This window comes from Eubalaena glacialis, chromosome 4 (assembly GCF_028564815.1).
Source record: "Eubalaena glacialis isolate mEubGla1 chromosome 4, mEubGla1.1.hap2.+ XY, whole genome shotgun sequence".
In the NCBI taxonomy this organism is placed as follows: domain Eukaryota; kingdom Metazoa; phylum Chordata; class Mammalia; order Artiodactyla; family Balaenidae; genus Eubalaena; species Eubalaena glacialis.
This window is the reverse complement of record NC_083719.1, coordinates 128,772,730-128,788,873: the sequence shown is the minus strand read 5'-3', so window position 1 is coordinate 128,788,873 and position 16,144 is coordinate 128,772,730. Positions and strand designations below refer to the sequence as shown.

The 16,144-nt window shown below is 48.6% G+C and overlaps 1 protein-coding gene and 1 pseudogene across 1 annotated transcript; both read left to right on the top strand.

Annotated features, from left to right (window-relative positions):
- Window positions 1–1,726: 1,726 nt before the first annotated feature.
- On the top strand, window positions 1,727–15,731 carry ATOX1 (antioxidant 1 copper chaperone). Its single transcript, XM_061188357.1, has 4 exons — window positions 1,727–1,935; window positions 7,814–7,889; window positions 12,287–12,456; window positions 15,593–15,731. Exons 1-3 carry the CDS (start codon window positions 1,930–1,932, stop codon window positions 12,409–12,411), a joined length of 207 nt encoding a protein of 68 aa, XP_061044340.1. The 5' UTR covers window positions 1,727–1,929; the 3' UTR covers window positions 12,412–12,456; window positions 15,593–15,731.
- On the top strand, window positions 10,005–10,528 carry LOC133090084 (large ribosomal subunit protein uL15-like; annotated as a pseudogene).
- Window positions 15,732–16,144: the final 413 nt, after the last annotated feature.

Genomic DNA, 16,144 nt, shown 5'->3' with positions numbered 1-16,144 from the left:
TCCAGAGCCTTTACCGGCAAAGCTTAACATCCTGCCATCAGGCAATGAAAAAACAATGTTTAATGGGTCCAGATTTTCACAAGCAGGCAAAAAGGATGAATTGGACAAAAAGACACATGCACCCCAATGTTCATTTCAGCACTATTTACAATAGCCAGGTCATGGAAGCAACCTAAATGCCCACCGACAGACGAATGGATAAAGAAGATGTGGTACACATATACAATGGAATATTACCCAGCCATAAAAAGAAACGAGATTGGGTCATTTGTAGAGATGTGGATGGATCTAGAGACTGTCATACAGAGTGAAGTAAGTCAGAAAGAGAAAAACAAATATCGTATATTAACGCATATATGTGGAACCTAGAAAAATGGTACAGATGAACAGGTTTGCAGGGCAGAAATAGAGACACAGATGTAGAGAACAAACGTATGGACACCAAGGGGGGAAAGTGGCTGGGGGCGGTGGTGGTGGTGTGGGATGAATTGGGAGATTTTGATTGACGTATACACACTAATATGTATAAAATAGATAACTAGTAAGAACCTGCTGTATAAAAAATAAAATAAAATTCAAAAAAATAAAATTACATGAATGAGCTCTTTAAAAAAAAAAAGGATGAATTGGAGCTAAGATAATAAATCAACAACCAGCACACTTTCTCAAAAAGGTTTCATGTATGTGCTAAGACTATAGTTTGGGACTTCCCTGGCCGTCCAGTGGTTAAGAATCTGCGCTTCCACTGCAGGGGGCACAGGTTTGATCCCTGGAACTAAGATCCTGCATGCCGCACTGCTTGGCCAAAAAAAAAAAAAAAAGACTATTGTTTTCCTCAACGTGGTTCCCCAAACCAGAAGGAGGACGCAGATTAAAAATACACCTGGAAATTAAGGGACAGTGTATCTAATGAAAGGACTAGAAATCTGAGTTTTTAATAAGCTCTCCAAGCAGTTCTAGTGACGAGAGATCTTTGAAGCTATTAACTTGGAGGGAGCCCCTTGGATATTACAAGGACAGAACCAGCCTGGTACTGTGTGTGTGTGTGTGTGTGTGTGTGCACGCGTGTGTGTGTCTGAAGTTCTGGGTCTTGGTACACCTCTTTGTAAGTGTCCTAGAGCATCTGTGGGTCTCCTGTCTTTGCAGCTTCGTTTCTCCATCTCTCTCTGTGCCTGCCCCTCAGTCTGAATATCTCTGCCTCCCAAGGCATGCCCTCTAATGTCTTTCAACTTTTACATGCTGTTCTATCTCTTTCCTTCCCAATTGGCCCATCTTCCATCTTCAGATGAACGAAGACTTCCTCCTCTGGAAGCCTCCTCTCTTCACGAACCGCCCCACCCTCTCCAGTCTGAGTTAGAGATCCTTTCTTCGCTCCAAAGACACAGTTCCTTTAACACTTGCATTATCTTGCATTATCATCGCCTGCTTCCCTGGCTCCCTACTAGTCTGTGTCTTTTCCCCTACTGCATCTTGGATGCCTAGCACAGCGCCGGCCCATGGTTGGCAATCAACAAATACTGACTGAGGGAGTAACTGAGATTGTCCCTCTAGGGAGGGAGGGATGGGGGGTGGGGGGTGGAGTTTGTCCTGTTCACAGCGGGGGGGCCCCAGTATTCCCAGCCCCCTAATACAAGGCTGAGGCGGAGCAGGAGTTCTAAATATGGCTAACAAACAAGGCAGGCTCGCCTAACATCCCGCCCACCGCCTAGCGTAGTCGTGGCGGGGCTCCAGTGGCCCCGTCCCGGACGGAAGGAGGCGGGGAGGCCTACGGTCTTCAGGCAGCTGCCAGCCCGCGGGACCGGAGTGGGCGGGGCCGGGGCCAGAGGGCGGCTCCCGCCCGCGTGCACACCCGGAAGCGCACCGGCGTACGCGCTCAGAGTCGGGGGAAGCAGCGCTGCCGCCGCCGTCCCTGCAGCCAGCTCCTCAGTCATGCCGGTAAGTTGTCGCGCCGTCCCCGCCCCGCGCAGACCCGCGGCCTCCGGTTTGCGCCTCTGCTGCACCGCCTTTTGGCCAGAGGTCCCTCTTGAAGGGCTCAGGCCGTGGCCGGAGCTGTCGCCCCTCTTCTCACCCCTCCCCACCCAGCCTCCAGCTTCTGCGATCCTCCCGAAAATCGGATCCCAAGGGAGTTTTATCTGGCAGTCAGGCTTCAGAACATCGAAGCTGCAAGGCCTCCAAGCGATTACAAGCCTAAAGCTTCCCTGCAAAGAATGGGAAACTGAGACCCAGCGAGGGGCAGAGAGTCGCTGGAGGTCACACAGGGAGTCGGTGGCGATCCGGTACTGGGATGGCTAGTCCCTGCATCTCCCACGTGGATGCCCCTTCCTGCGGAGCTGGCCTGAAAGAGGGGCTTGGGGTGACTGTTACCTCCCGGACAGGGCAGGAGTTCAGAGATCCGCGTTTGTCTTCCCTTCCTCTGCCCACTGTGTCTGAGTTTCAGGTCAGCGCTGGGCCACACTGAATGGAGACAGTGCTTTTAACGTTTCCTACAGGTCACTTTATGAACCTGAACCTGTGAGCTCCAGAGAGGTTCAGGGACCTGCCCAAAGTCGCCAGTTGCTCAGTGGCAGAGTCTGGGGCGGGGTGAGCCGCTCACTCAGTCTTATCATCCAATATACATGATAAGACTCATGGCCTCATTTTGTAGGTAAAAGATTAAGGCCTTTTGCAGATAAAAACAAACAAACAAACATTAAAATCCCAGTAATTTATTCAAGGTGGTGTTGGGAGATGGGTGCAGCCAGGATTAAGCCCCTTATCTTCAGGGGCCCAGTCTCTCCTGACCTCACCACATGATAACGTGTCCAACAAAAGTAGTCATACCGGCTTGGGAGGAAGCTCTGATTCCAGTTGCATCCCAGGGCTACTGGCTGGAGTCGTGGTGTTTAGCACTTTCCCCCAGGGTGCCTGGTTTTCTGGCCTTGCACCAAGTGGGTACCCAGAGGTGTCCCACAGATGCCCTGTGTCTTAGCAGCCTAGCTTTGGGCAGCTGACAGGTGAGCCAGAGGCCCCCTGGGCCAGGCCACAAACATCTCAGGTGTCATTTCCCTTGGGTCTTGCCAGGTGCCTTGAGACAAATCCTCAGACAACACAAAGTATGGACAAAGAACCTGACAGAATCAGCCCTCCCAGTTGAGCAAATCTGCCTGTGGCAATGTCAGAGGACAGCATTAATCACTCTGGGACTGGGATGGCGGAGGCTACCGGCCTTTTGTGGGGCATGGCAGTGAGGGAAAGGCCAGCTTGAGGATGGCGCTGTTCTATGTTCACTTCTGGGAATTTTGACGAACAAAAGACCCACCAGAGTGGATGATCCGAATGAAGAGGGCACTTGGCCGTATACCACGAGATGAACAGCTGAAGGAGACTCACACCAAAACTGGAAAGGGATTAATGTGTCACCTGAGAGGTTTCTCGAACAAAACACTCGGAATCTCAGAAACCTCTTTGAAAAATCTGTGCCCTACCCCACCCCCCTTGCCAGCTGCGTGACCTCAGGCAAGCTGTTTTACCTCTTTGTGCCTTGATTTCCTCAGTGTAAAATGGGGGTAAAAACTGACCTCACAGGGCTGTCATTAGTAGTAACTGGAAAAATGCCAGTAAAATATGTAGCTCAGCCACTGACATAGTCCCGAAGAAATGGTAGGTCTTGTGTAGACCTAGGACAAAATCGGTAGAACTATAGGCAGGCAGGTTTCAACCCTATGTTAACAAGGACCACAGTGGCTAAAAGGTTAGGCTTGGGTAGGTCTAGGCCCTGCTATTCACTAGCTGTGTCACTCTGAGTGAGTGACCTAACCTCATCTGTCAAGAAGGGATAATAATAATGCCTACCTCATGGTGTTGTTGTGATGATTAAACGAGGACATGCATGGACAGTGCCTGGCACATAGTAGGCACTCTAATGATAGTAAATTCCCAACCATCAGGGTGTTCAAAAACTGAATGCTCCGGATATTTGAGAAAGCATTTCGTCTCTGGATAGTATGACCCCATTCCATTCCCACCCTTCCAGTTCTGAGATTCTGTTAAAGCATTGCACAGATGACTGGGCTTTTTCCTCTACGTTACAGGACCCGTTTTGTAGGTGACAGAACAGAGGCTCTGAGGGGTTGGGACTGTGCAAAGTCGGGCATTCGGTGGTGGGGCCGGCCTTGGGATTCTCTGTAAAGACAGGATTACTCTGCGCAGGAAGAAGACTTTCCACAACCCCACATTTACTTTTGCAACTCAGAGGTGGAGGAGGAGAGGACTGAATTGTAACGATTGCCCAACGGAAGCCGTCTGCTGGCTTCTGACCTCTGTACCATGCAGGATGGAAGGAGACCCGCTCTCCGTAGCCAACAACAGAAAGCTTTAGAGATATGTTGACTTCAGGTCCTCGGGCAGCAAAAACTTGGGCTCCTTCACAAGGTGTCCCCATCTCAGGTCTCCTGCTAAGAGTCATCATTGTGGGGGGTGGCAGCCCCATTTGCTGGTCCAGAACCAGCAAGGTGTCCCTGGAGCCAGGAAAGCCTGGGTTCACATCCCAGCCTCAGCGCATACCCACCACAGGACCGTGGGTGGCTTAGTTAACCCCTGGAACCTCAAGTTTTCTCCTAAGTATAGTACGGTGACTAGCTCCCTTTCCAGGCTGGGTAAGGACTGAGATACTATATAAAGAGCATTTCATATAATGGGCACTCAGTAGATTTGGGTTTTGTGTTGGTCTTACAAACCCATTAAAGCTTTGGATGGTTGTACAGGTACCAACCACTGATGAATCTTGATTACCAGTTATTCTAGAGCAGGAGTCAGCAAACTTTTTCTTAAAGGGCGAGATAGTGAATACCTAAGGCTCCATGAACCATGTAGTCTGTTATAACTCCTCAACTCTGCCATTCTAGTGTGAAAGTAAATGAATGAGCTTAGCTGTGTTCCAGTAAAACTTTATAAAACCAGGTGGCAGGCAAGCTGTAGTTTGCCAGTTTGTGTGCTAGAGCAGCATCTCAAACTATAATGTGGGCAGGAATGCGCTGGGTGTCTTGTTAAAAATGAGGATTCTGGAAAAAAAAAAGAAAAAAAAGGATTCTGATTCAGGAGGCCTGGGGTGGGACCTGAGAGTCTGCAGTCTGGCAAGCTCCTGGGTGATGCTGATACCATTGTTCTGAGAACCACCCATTAAAGACAAGATTATGGAATCCTCACTAAAAATCCTTATTTCCAGAATTTGCTGTGGTGGTTGTTGAATAGTCACAAAACGAGCTGAAGGGATTAGAGGTGTTTAGAAAAAAAGAAAGACTAACCGTTTTCTTTAAGGCAGGTTTTACAGATTTGGCCTCTATAAAATAGTGGTCTCCTGGTTGTGTCATGATCTTTGGAATGATGGTTATGTAATTCAGCACCGAAAAATCAAACTGCTTAACTCTTGGCCTCGGTTTCCCCTGTACAGCATGATGATAAGCCAGACCCAAAGGTGGTTTGAGACTTGGAAAGAGCCTGAGAAGCCATTTAGACCAATGTTTCTCAGGTGTGTGGTTTTACCCCTCTGTTTCTCCTCAGTGGGTTAAAAATGGAGAGTCACAGGGCCCACCCAGAGCTACAGAGATCACTGAGGCAGCTGCCTGCAGAGCTGCCCAGTCACCAAGTACCCCTGTGATTCTTCTGTGCACTGAGGCTGAGGAAACTGAATTGGCTAATGCCCTTTTGGTATAGATAAGGGGACTGGGGCCCCTAAGGGCAGGGATTTTGCCTGAGGTCTTCCAGCAAGATACAGTGCTGTGCCCAGAATTCCAACTGAGATAATTGATTTGAAAAGCTCCATGGAAAACATAGCCATAGTTTTTTAAAGGGACAGAAAAAACGGAAGTGGAACAAAGTAATACTAATAATCCGATAGCTAACTTTTTCAAAAATTTTTTTTGCCGCGCTGAGCGGCTTGTGGCATTTTAGTTCCCCTTAGTTCCCCAGCCAGGGATTGAGCCTGGGCTCTCAGCAGTGAGGGCACAGAGTCCTAACCACTGGGCCACCAGGGAATTCCCCCGATAGCCAACTTTTTAGCCCAGTGGAACCTACTACTAGGCTCCAGTCTCTTTACCTAACATATGAATTAATTATTGCTTCTGAGTAATTACCCCCAAAACTTAGTGGTTTGAGACAACAAATATTTATTAACTTATAGTTTCTGAGAGTCAGGAATCTGGAAGCAGCTTAGCTGGTATTTCTGGCTCAGGGTCTCTCATGGAAGCTGCAGTGAAGATGTTGTCTGGGGCTGTGGTCCTCTGAAGGAGGATCTGCTTCCAAGCTGGCTCCCTCACACAGCTGCTGGCTGGAGGGCTCAGCTCCTCACCGTGTGCACCTCTCCATAGGGTTGCCAGAGGGTCCTTAGGACATGGCAGCCAGCTTCCTCCAGAGTGAAGGATCCCAGAGAGAATAAGGCAGAAACCACAATGTCTTTTATGCGTTAGCCTCCAAGGCCTATCGTCACTTCAGCCATATTCTGCTGGACACACAGGCCAACCCTGAGACATTGTGGGATACGACTACTCAAGGGCATAAATACCAGGAGGCAGAGATCACTGGGCCATCTTGCATGCTGGCTACCACACTTAAAATCTTGTGTTCATCCCATTCACCAGCCTGGAGAAGGACTGTCATCCCCATTTTGCAGATATAGAAACCAAGGCACAAAGGAGTTAAGTAACTTACTCATGGCCACACAGCTACTAAGTGCCAGAGCTGGGATCTGAAGCCAGGTCTCATTCCCAGAGATTTAAAATAAAGGAAGTATTGGTATAAGTAACCTTTGTTTGAAAGCAAAGGAAGGACCCAGGGTTGTTCAACCAGCTGTGTCAATCATCCATTCACTCAACAAAATGTGTTAAGCCGTTACTCTGTGCTAGGCACTCACTGTTCCAAGTATTGGGGATGCAGCAGTGAACTGAACAAAGCCTCATCTTCTGGGAGCTTGCCTTCAGGCCCTTGGTTTGTTAGATATCCTGGAGACTGTAGGATGTTGAGCCCTCATGGAGAGTCCGGGAGCCTGGGTTCCCTTACTGGCCCAGCTTCAGCTCACTGGGAGCCCAGGCAAATCCTCTCCCTTCCCAGGATTCAGGTGCTGCCTCTGAAGCACTTGGATGGCAGCAGTGGTCTCCGTATTTCAGAGTCACCAGGGAAGCTTATTGACCATAATAGATGCCTCAGCCCTCTGGCTTGCTGACCAGAACCTACAGTTTTTGTTTGTTTGTTTTTATACAGCAGGTTCTTATTGGTTATCCATTTTATACATATTAGTGTACATATGTCAATCCCAATCTCCCAATTCATCCCACGCTCGCCACCTCCCGCTTTCTCCCCTTGGAACCTATAGTTTTTGTAAGCTGCCAGGTGAGTCTAATGCAGAGAGTGATCTTTTAATGCATAATTAAGACTACCAGATCAGCACTGCTCAGAGCATGGGGCCCACCCACATTAGAGTTATTAGTGATCCTGAGACAACCCCATAGCTGAAGAATCAGGGTTTTGAAGGTGAGACTAGAAACCAACATCTTAAACTACCTTCCCAGGTGATTCTTCTTGTGTGTCCCAGACGCTGCTAAAGGGTTTCGAGGGATTCTCTCCTTTAACACAACCACCTGTGAGATATAGAAACCCTTAGGTACTGTACAGTTTAAGGGAGTAGGGCTCAGAAACAGGCTACTGGGGAGTCTGATGAAAGCCGGAACTTGCCTTTTTCTCTGTCCTGTGTCTTGGCCCCCGAGTGGGCCTGCATGCTAGTGGGGCATGGGGCCGCTGGGGCCCCTCTGCAGGACTTGGCTTATGGTCCCCTTTGTTTCAGAAGCACGAGTTCTCCGTGGACATGACCTGTGAAGGCTGCTCTAATGCAGTCACTCGGGTCCTCAACAAGCTGGGAGGTGAGTGCGTGGCCCTCGGATGGGGGTGGGGTGGGGAGACTGATACACTTATATTAAATGCATGTGGGCGTGGAGCAGGAGAAGCTTGAGTTTAAGCTGATAACAGTAAAACCAAAACGTATTGAGTACTTAGCATATGCCAAGTACTCTGCTTCGTGGCTTCCGTGGATCACATCATTTAATCCTCACCCTGACCATTTCTTTTTTTTTTTTTTTAATTTCTTTTATTTATTTATTTATTTTTGGCTGCATTGGGTCTTTGTTGCTGCGCGCGGGCTTTCTCTAGTTGTGGTGAGCCGGGGCTACTCTTCGTTGTGCATGGGCTTCTCATTGCGGTGGCTTCTCTTGTTGCACAGTACGGGCTCTAGGCACGCGGGCTCAGTAGTTGTGGCTCATGGACTCTCGAGTGCAGGCTCAGTAGTTGTGGCACACGGGCTTAGTTGCTCCGCGGCATGTGGGATCTTCCCGGACAAGGGCTCGAACCCGTGTCCCCTGCATTGGCAGACGGATTCTTAACCACTGCACCACCAGGGAAGCCCCACACCCTGACCATTTCAGGTAGCTTCTTTGACCATCTCCATTTCAAGCAGGAGGGAACTGAAGTTCAGAGAGGTTAAGTAACCTGTTGGGATCACACAGCCAGTAGTGGCAGAGCTGGGATTTGGCCACGTGGAGCCCTGGCAGTACTACTTAGTATGTTGGTAATCAAATTCATCTCCAGTGTGATAACTTTTGTTATGTGACACATTTGAGTGTTATTTTCTATTAAGATTTTTAGAAGCTGTAACATTTTAAGAAATAAACTTTGGATCAGTCCTGTGCAGAACTCCTAAAGCACCTCTTCTGGGTGTATTTAGAAAACCATTAATCTCCTCCAGTCCCCTCAATTCTCATCTGGGGAAACTGAGGCCCAGAGAGGGCTGGGGTCTGGTCCTGGGGCTCCATGAAGTAATGACAGAGCTGTGATCAGAGTTCTGGTAGTGCAGGGGCAGTCAGTCTTTTAACCCTGGATAATAGTAACACCCAGTTTTCAAAGGGCTTTCATGTGGATGTCATCTCGTTAGCACTTAACACCGTCCTCTGAGCTGTACTCTCCGTCTGTGGAATGGGGATGTTGACACCAGGCCCCAGGAGGGGAAGTGACTTGCCCAGTGTCCCACAGTGAGTCCGTGGCTGGTTTCTAGACTGTAAACTGGAATCTGAACTGTAAAAGAATCTGAAACAGTGAAAAGAACCTGGCTGCTGACTTGCCATGTGACCTTGGCCTCCTCTCCCGGGGCCTGGCTTTCCCCAGCTACAGTATGGGAAAGTCAGCCTCTCAGCTTTGCTGTGGATGCTTTAACAGTGTAACTCTGCTCACAAGCCCCTCTATACAAGCACCAGCTCTGCATGAAGTGAGGGAGGGCCTGCTTTCGCTCTTGCTGGCTCCAGGACATCTGTCCAGGGACCTGCGCTGCCAGAAACACAGCTTGAAATCCACTGGGTCAGATGATGCCAGAGTGTCTTCCAGGTCTATGATGCCACCAGAATATTTGCCCCAAAGAGTAGGGAGACACTTCTAAACCAAAAGACAAAACCCGGAGTGCAGCCAGGATACATTGCCCTCTCCCTGGTATCCATTAGGTACAGAGTCAGAGGTTAGGACTAAATCCCATGCCGTGTGCTTTTTCAGGCCCCTTCACTGGTGCCTGGGGATCTGCCTTTGAGCTTGGGCAGGTATCTCTCCCTCTTTCACTACTATCCCCACTTGGGGTGGCCTCTTAAGAAGGGTCAGAAGGGTTTTCTGAGTTAGTTGGGGCCACAGATGAGCAGTGCTGGGCCTGAGGAATCACAGACCAGTGGCATACTTGAACTGGAGAGCCCACAGGGGCTGGCTGACCCCAACTCCTTCATGTAGCGATGGGGAACCCGAGGCCTGTGATGGGCAGGACCCAGCCAGTCAGTGGTGAAGCCAGGCCTGGGATTCTCCCTCTGTTGTTTCAAGAAGACCCATTTGTACCTATTCCCCTATGCCACCAAGGGGCTTCAAATGGGCACAGCCCTTTAGGAGGGCAGTTTTGCAAAATCTATGAACATTTAAAGTGTGCTAGGCCCCTGTGCTCAATAGCCCACGAGACTTTGCAGAGGCCTTCCTCTTTCATCTCGGCCGCCGACATGCCATCCGGACTAAGGAAGACCTGGAGACTTAGGGGCCACCTGAGCCACGGCCACGGCTACATCAGCAAACACTGGAAGCACCCGGGAGGCCGCGGTAATGCTGGTGGCATGCATCACCACAGGATCAACTTTGACAGATATCACCCAGGATACTTTGGGAAAGTTGGTATGAGGCGTTACCCCTTAAAGAGGAACTAGAGTTTCTGCCCAACCATCAACCTTGATAAATTGTGGACCTTGGTCAGTGAGCAGACACGGGTAAATGCTGCCAAGAACAAGACTGGAGCTGCTCCTGTCATTGATGTGGTGCGATGGGGTTACTGCAAAGTTCTGGGGAAGGGGAAGCTCCCAAAGCAGCCTGTCATCATGAAGGCCAAATTCTTCAGCAGAAGAGTTGAGGAGATTAAGGATGTGGGTGGGGCTTGTGTCCTGGTAGCTTGAAGCCACATGGTGGGAGATTCATTAAATCAGGGGTCCCCGACACCACCCCCTCCCCACCCCAGCCCACAGAGCAGGAGGTGAGCGGCGGGCGAGTGAGCGAAGCTTCATCTGCCGCTCCCCATCGCTTGCTTGCGTTACTGCCTGAGCCATCCCGCCCCCATCACTCTCCCCGCGGCCGAAAAATTGTCTTGCATAAAACCGGTCCCTGGTGCCAAAAAGGTTGGGGACCGCTGCATTAAAGGATAACAAATGCTTTCCTCGTCTGGTCTGAGTGTGGGTTCTTTGGCACTTCTACTTCCCTACCTGTACCGAAACCCACCTAACGGGTTCTAGGAGTTAGGGAATGAAGACCTGGGCTCCTTTGCCAGCTCCCCTCAAAGTATGGAAGAGATGGCACCAACACTTAGAATAAGGCCTTGGCTGGTTACCTAATTTGAGGCTTCTAACTTTGAAAGTGAGAATGCTACCTGTTGATAATGGACATATCGTTGAAAGGCCTATTGCCATTGTATGCTCTGAATTTATAAATGAGTGGGAGAATGTGCCCTTAACTGTTCCGTGGGACTCAAGGGGGGAAAACTCATGATCTTTACAAGATTTTGCTGAGTCACGTTGGAAAGATGGGTCAGTGATGGGGTAGAAGTGGTTCTTTGGAACTTACTTCCTCAATCTAAGGTTCTGCCACCTGGCTTCCTCATCTCAGACCAGACCATTCTGGTCATAATCAAAATGTTGGAATGGGGCCCAACAATCTGAATTTTAAACACACCAGGGCTTTTTTTTATCAGAGTGGTTCGGATTCTAGAAAGCAGTTGTCAGGACTTATGGGTCCCTGTGCATAGGAGTCTTAATGTTCAACGAAATACATCATGAAATGCTAATGAAAAAAATAAAATGAAGTGTGCCAGTCTGTTGCCCCACAATTTCCATTCTATGAATTCATGGTATAGAAATATTTTCACAAGTTTTATAAGATATGTTCAAGTATGTTTACATTGTTGTGATCATAGTGAGAGATTGGAGGCAACCTCAGTGTCCTTCAGAGGGGGACTGAGTAGATGGATGGTACATCCACACTATGGGATATGGTGTAGCTGTTAAAAAAGAATGAAGTAAGTCTGTATGCACTGAGATGGCAAGATATCCTGGACATTGGAAAGTGACATATAGCAAGACCTGTTTACAGAGTATGATGGCACTTTGGGGAATTACTTTTCATTTGTCCATCAGGGAGAAACACTGGATAGGGGCCCTATTGTTCAGTGATCCTTAGAGGTAGGAAATAGTAGGGGCCTTACAGTTTCAAATTTTATTCAGAAATGCTTGCCTTTTTTCTTTTTAAATGGTGTATCTGGGGACTTCCCTGGCAGTCCAGTGGTTAAGACTCCGTGCTTCCACTGCAGGGGGGCACGAGTTCAATCCCTGGTAGGGAAATTAAGATCCCACATGCCGCGTGGCACAGCCAAAAAAAAAAAAAAAAAGTGTGTCTGTATTACTTTTGCAATTAAGAAAAAAAAAATTTTAAAGCCCCCATCTAGAGCAGGGATGGGCAAACTACAGCCCCTGGGCCCAATCCAGCCCACAGCCTGTTTTTGCACAGCTGACAATGGTTTTTACAGGGTTGTAACAACAATATACAGAAGATGATGCAGCCCACAGTTCTTAAAACACGTGCTCTCTGGCCTTTTTCAGGAGAAGTGTGCCGATCCTTGGTCTAGAGGAGAGGGGAAGGGTGGTGGTCAATAATTCAGGAGCCTGACTGGGAACGTCTCTGTCCCCCCTCACCCCGCTTCCTGCAGGAGTTCAATTTGACATTGACCTGCCCAACAAGAAGGTCTGCGTCGACTCTGAGCACAGCGTGGACACTCTGCTGGAGACCCTGGGGAAAACAGGAAAGGCCGTTTCCTACCTTGGCCCCAAGTAGCGAGGGCCTGGGCCCCCAGCCTGCAGGATGGACCAAAGTGGGCAGGTGGGTGAGGCCCCGACACTGCAACAAAATATGTCTCTACCGAATGCAAACCACAAGCTCAGGGACTCCTTCCAGCCCCCTGTGAGTAGACAGAGCAGTACGTGATGTCTCCCAGGGTCCCCTCTATGACTTCGGGGTACGTTTCATGATCAGCAGGGTTTAAGTTTAAGCATATGGCCCTGAGCAGTGTGTCTTTTGCTTTGATAACTCAACGGTCCCATCAGAGGTGACACCTACGCCCTGAGCCTTGTGGTCCTGTGCACTGACCAGGGGAGTTAGTTCACCTTGGCCTCTGTCCCCACTTGGAACTGTTGTCAGCTTCCTGAGCATGCCCTCTGCCCAGACTGGTGCGAAAACAATACTGTGGTCAACCTGGTAGTTTCTTAAAACCTACCATATGACCCAGCCATTCCTTTGCCAGGTATTTACCCAAGAGGAATGGAAAGCACTGTCCATATGAAGACTTGCAAATATTGAGAGCAGCTTTACTTGTAATAGCCAAAAGCTGGAAACAACCCAATGTCCATCACTAGGTGAATAGATAAACAAATTGTGGTATAGCCATACGATTGAATACTGTTGTCCATGCAACAACTTCAATGAATCTCACATACTGTATGATTTCATTTATATAAAGTTCTAAAAAATGCAAACGAACCTATAGTGACCAAAGCAGATCCCTGATTGCTTGATGATGTGGGGTGGCAAGGAGAGGCAGGAGGAGACTTTGGGGTTGGAAATGTTCATTATCTTGAGTGTGGTGAGGGTATGTGGGTGTATTCAATTGATAAGTTACAGATTATCACATTGTGCACTTAAAATATGTCTACGTATAGCATGTCAGTTACACCCCCAATAAAGCTGTTAAAGGTGAAAAACACAACACAAACAGACAAAAAACAGCAGCGTGTGTAAGCTGGATGTTCCCTTTGATTTTACATAATCCAGAAAGGAGGTTAGTGGCACTGTGCCAGCACCCTTCACTGTGGAACCAGGGCAGACTTTAGTCATCCATCCAGCATTCCTTCCCTCCGTGCCTAGCCACAGTCTCAGAATCCTTCACACCACAGCCCTCCTAGCAGTCACTGCCCCCGTAGTGCCTTCCATGCGTGTATTACAACAATCGCCACATCCCTGATGTCGGTCAGTGCTCTCACTGTAATTAAGAAAAATGAGGCCTGGAAAGGGGAAGTGACTTGACCAAAGCCCCACACAGGTGAGTGCCAGGGGCAGGCTGAGAATCAGGCATCCAACTACAACTGATTGGTGGGCCATGGCAGTGACCTTCAGCTGCAGCCTTCTTCCTAAAGGTGTGCGTTGGAATCTGAGCCGTGGCAGTGTCCTGTGTATCTGGTGACATCACGTGCAAATCATGAGATGTCAGATGTGTCTGTCTTCATCATCCCCTTTCTGCCCATGGATGAACCATGTTCAGGAATGAGCCCAGGATGAATAATCAGTATTCTAGGAGTCTAGTTTTTAGCTCTGCCCTCATTTCACACTCTGACTTTGGACACTTCTCTTTCATTCCTGAGACTTAGTCCTCCCTCCTGTAAAATGGGGCTATAACCTCTACCCTGCTTTCCTGCCTTGTGGAGGTTACTGTGAAATCCCTCTGAATATGAAGGATGATCCTTAAAGGGAGGGTAATGTTTCCACCATACCAGTGTTTATCACGTGGTTCCTGCATCCCCAGGGTTTTGGGGGGAGGGTGGGTGGGTGGGACCCTAGGCCCCTCCATGTATCCCAAGTAGCCCTGTTTTATATTGGGCCTCCGTGTAAGACTGTGTTTATAAAAGTCTCTGTGACAAGGAGGGATGGAGGGAGAGAAGAGAAAAAAACTTCCTCAGCTGGCTACACACGTGGGGGAGCCCCGGTGTAGACACTTTGAATTGGAAACTCCCGACGTGAGCATGTGAATTTTGTTTGACTAAAAAAGCAATACCTGCCTGTTGTAAACCACGTGTAGCTTAATGTGTGTTTTTCTCATAGTAGGCTCTTTTTTTTTTTATTGAGATGAAATTCACGTAACATGCAATTAACCATTTTAAAGTGTACCATTCATTGGCCTTTAGTGTATTCACAATGTTGTACATCCACCACCTCGCTCCAGTTTCAAGACTTTTCATCACCCTAGAAAAACTCCCTGTACCCATTTAGGCTGTCCCCACTGCCTCCTCTCTCCATCCCCTGGCAACCACTAATCCGCTTTCTGCCCCCTGGACTCACCTATTCTGGATATTTCATATAAAAGGAATCATACGTTATCTGACCTTTTGTGTCTGGCTTCTTTCACTTAGCATAATGTTTTCAGGATTCACCCAGGCTTAGCATGTATCAGTACTTCATTCCTTTCTATGGCTGGATAGTTCTCATAGTAGTTTTAATTAATTAATTTTAGCTTTTTTATTATAGGAAGTGTCGAACCTATGCAAGTAGGGTAGTAAAATGAATCTCCACGTACCCATCACCCAGATCCAACGATTATCAAGTCATTGCCATCATTTCATCCATGGCCCGCTCTCTCCACCCCCATATTCACAGCAAATTCAGGCCTCATATAATTTCATCTGCACATCTGTCAGTAACCATGTGTAGTATGAAAAGGCTCCTGGAGATTCATATGCATGGCACTGGGTGAGAATCACTGATCAGGTAAGCTTTTACCCCACACACCAGGCAGCATCTGTCTCTGAGTCTGTTTTAAGAGGCTGCCCAATGACTGATTTGAAGCCAGGTTCAGGAACCAGAGATAGAATGTTTATTGGTTCTGAAGTTTCCTTGATCGTCTGGCTCTTGGCAGATTTGTTTGCTCGTGGTTTTTTTTGTTGCCTTCCTGGTATAAGTTGAAACAGGACAGGGAAGGTGCCCCAGCAGCCCTGGGAGTTCCCCAGAAGAGGGCCTTGGCAGTGATCGGCTTAGCAAGATCAATGGGTTCTGGTCAAGACTGCCAAGAGGCAGTCTTGGTAGAAGCAGCGTGCAGGGCTGGACATGGGGTTCTAGTCCTGCTCCAGCACCTGGGTTTCCCACCTCACCCCTTACAACTGCCTCTTAGCGAACCTTTACTGCTTTTGTAATGTCTCCATGTGCCCAGCAGATGGCGCCTGTGTTCCACCTCACTTCTCATCTCTTCCAGGATGCTGAGCCAGCTCCTGCCTTCCAGACAGATCTAGGACCTGACAATCCTGCTCAGCGATGGTAGTTCCTGCGGAGACCCTCACTTGCCCTGCTCCTCTGTAGCTTCCTTGCAATAAAGTCAAGTCGATTTTGCTGGAGATATTGTCTCTTGCCTGGTCTTGATGTCACTTGCTTACGTGCTGTGCTGTGCTGCTCACATGTTGCTCTGAAGGAGATAACTGCAGTGCTTGCTTGGGTTGGAGTTCTAAGAGCTCCCAACTTGGCAAAAGAGGTCCGATGGATTCTGAGTCTTTGCTGTGTGAGCTTTTGCAAGTCGCTTCCCCTCTCTGGGCCTCACTTTTCCTCATCTATAAGTGAAGGTGTTGGGTCAGGTGGGTGATCCTTTTTCTTTTCACTACTTTCTTAGACTCCGTATTGTGAAAAACTTTTGTCAAGTGAATCGCATTTAAGGGAGGTAAAATTGTATGGCAGTTAGAATAACGGGAAGAGGCAGCGAAGACAGACTGCCTGGGATAGAGTCCAAGCTCCACACCTCCCAGCTGGGCCACGT

Coding starts and splice junctions, on each gene's coding strand:
- ATOX1 (XM_061188357.1), top strand. Junction 7,890..12,286: donor GGTCCTCAACAAGCTGGGAG/GTGAGTGCGTGG, acceptor CGCTTCCTGCAG/GAGTTCAATTTGACATTGAC.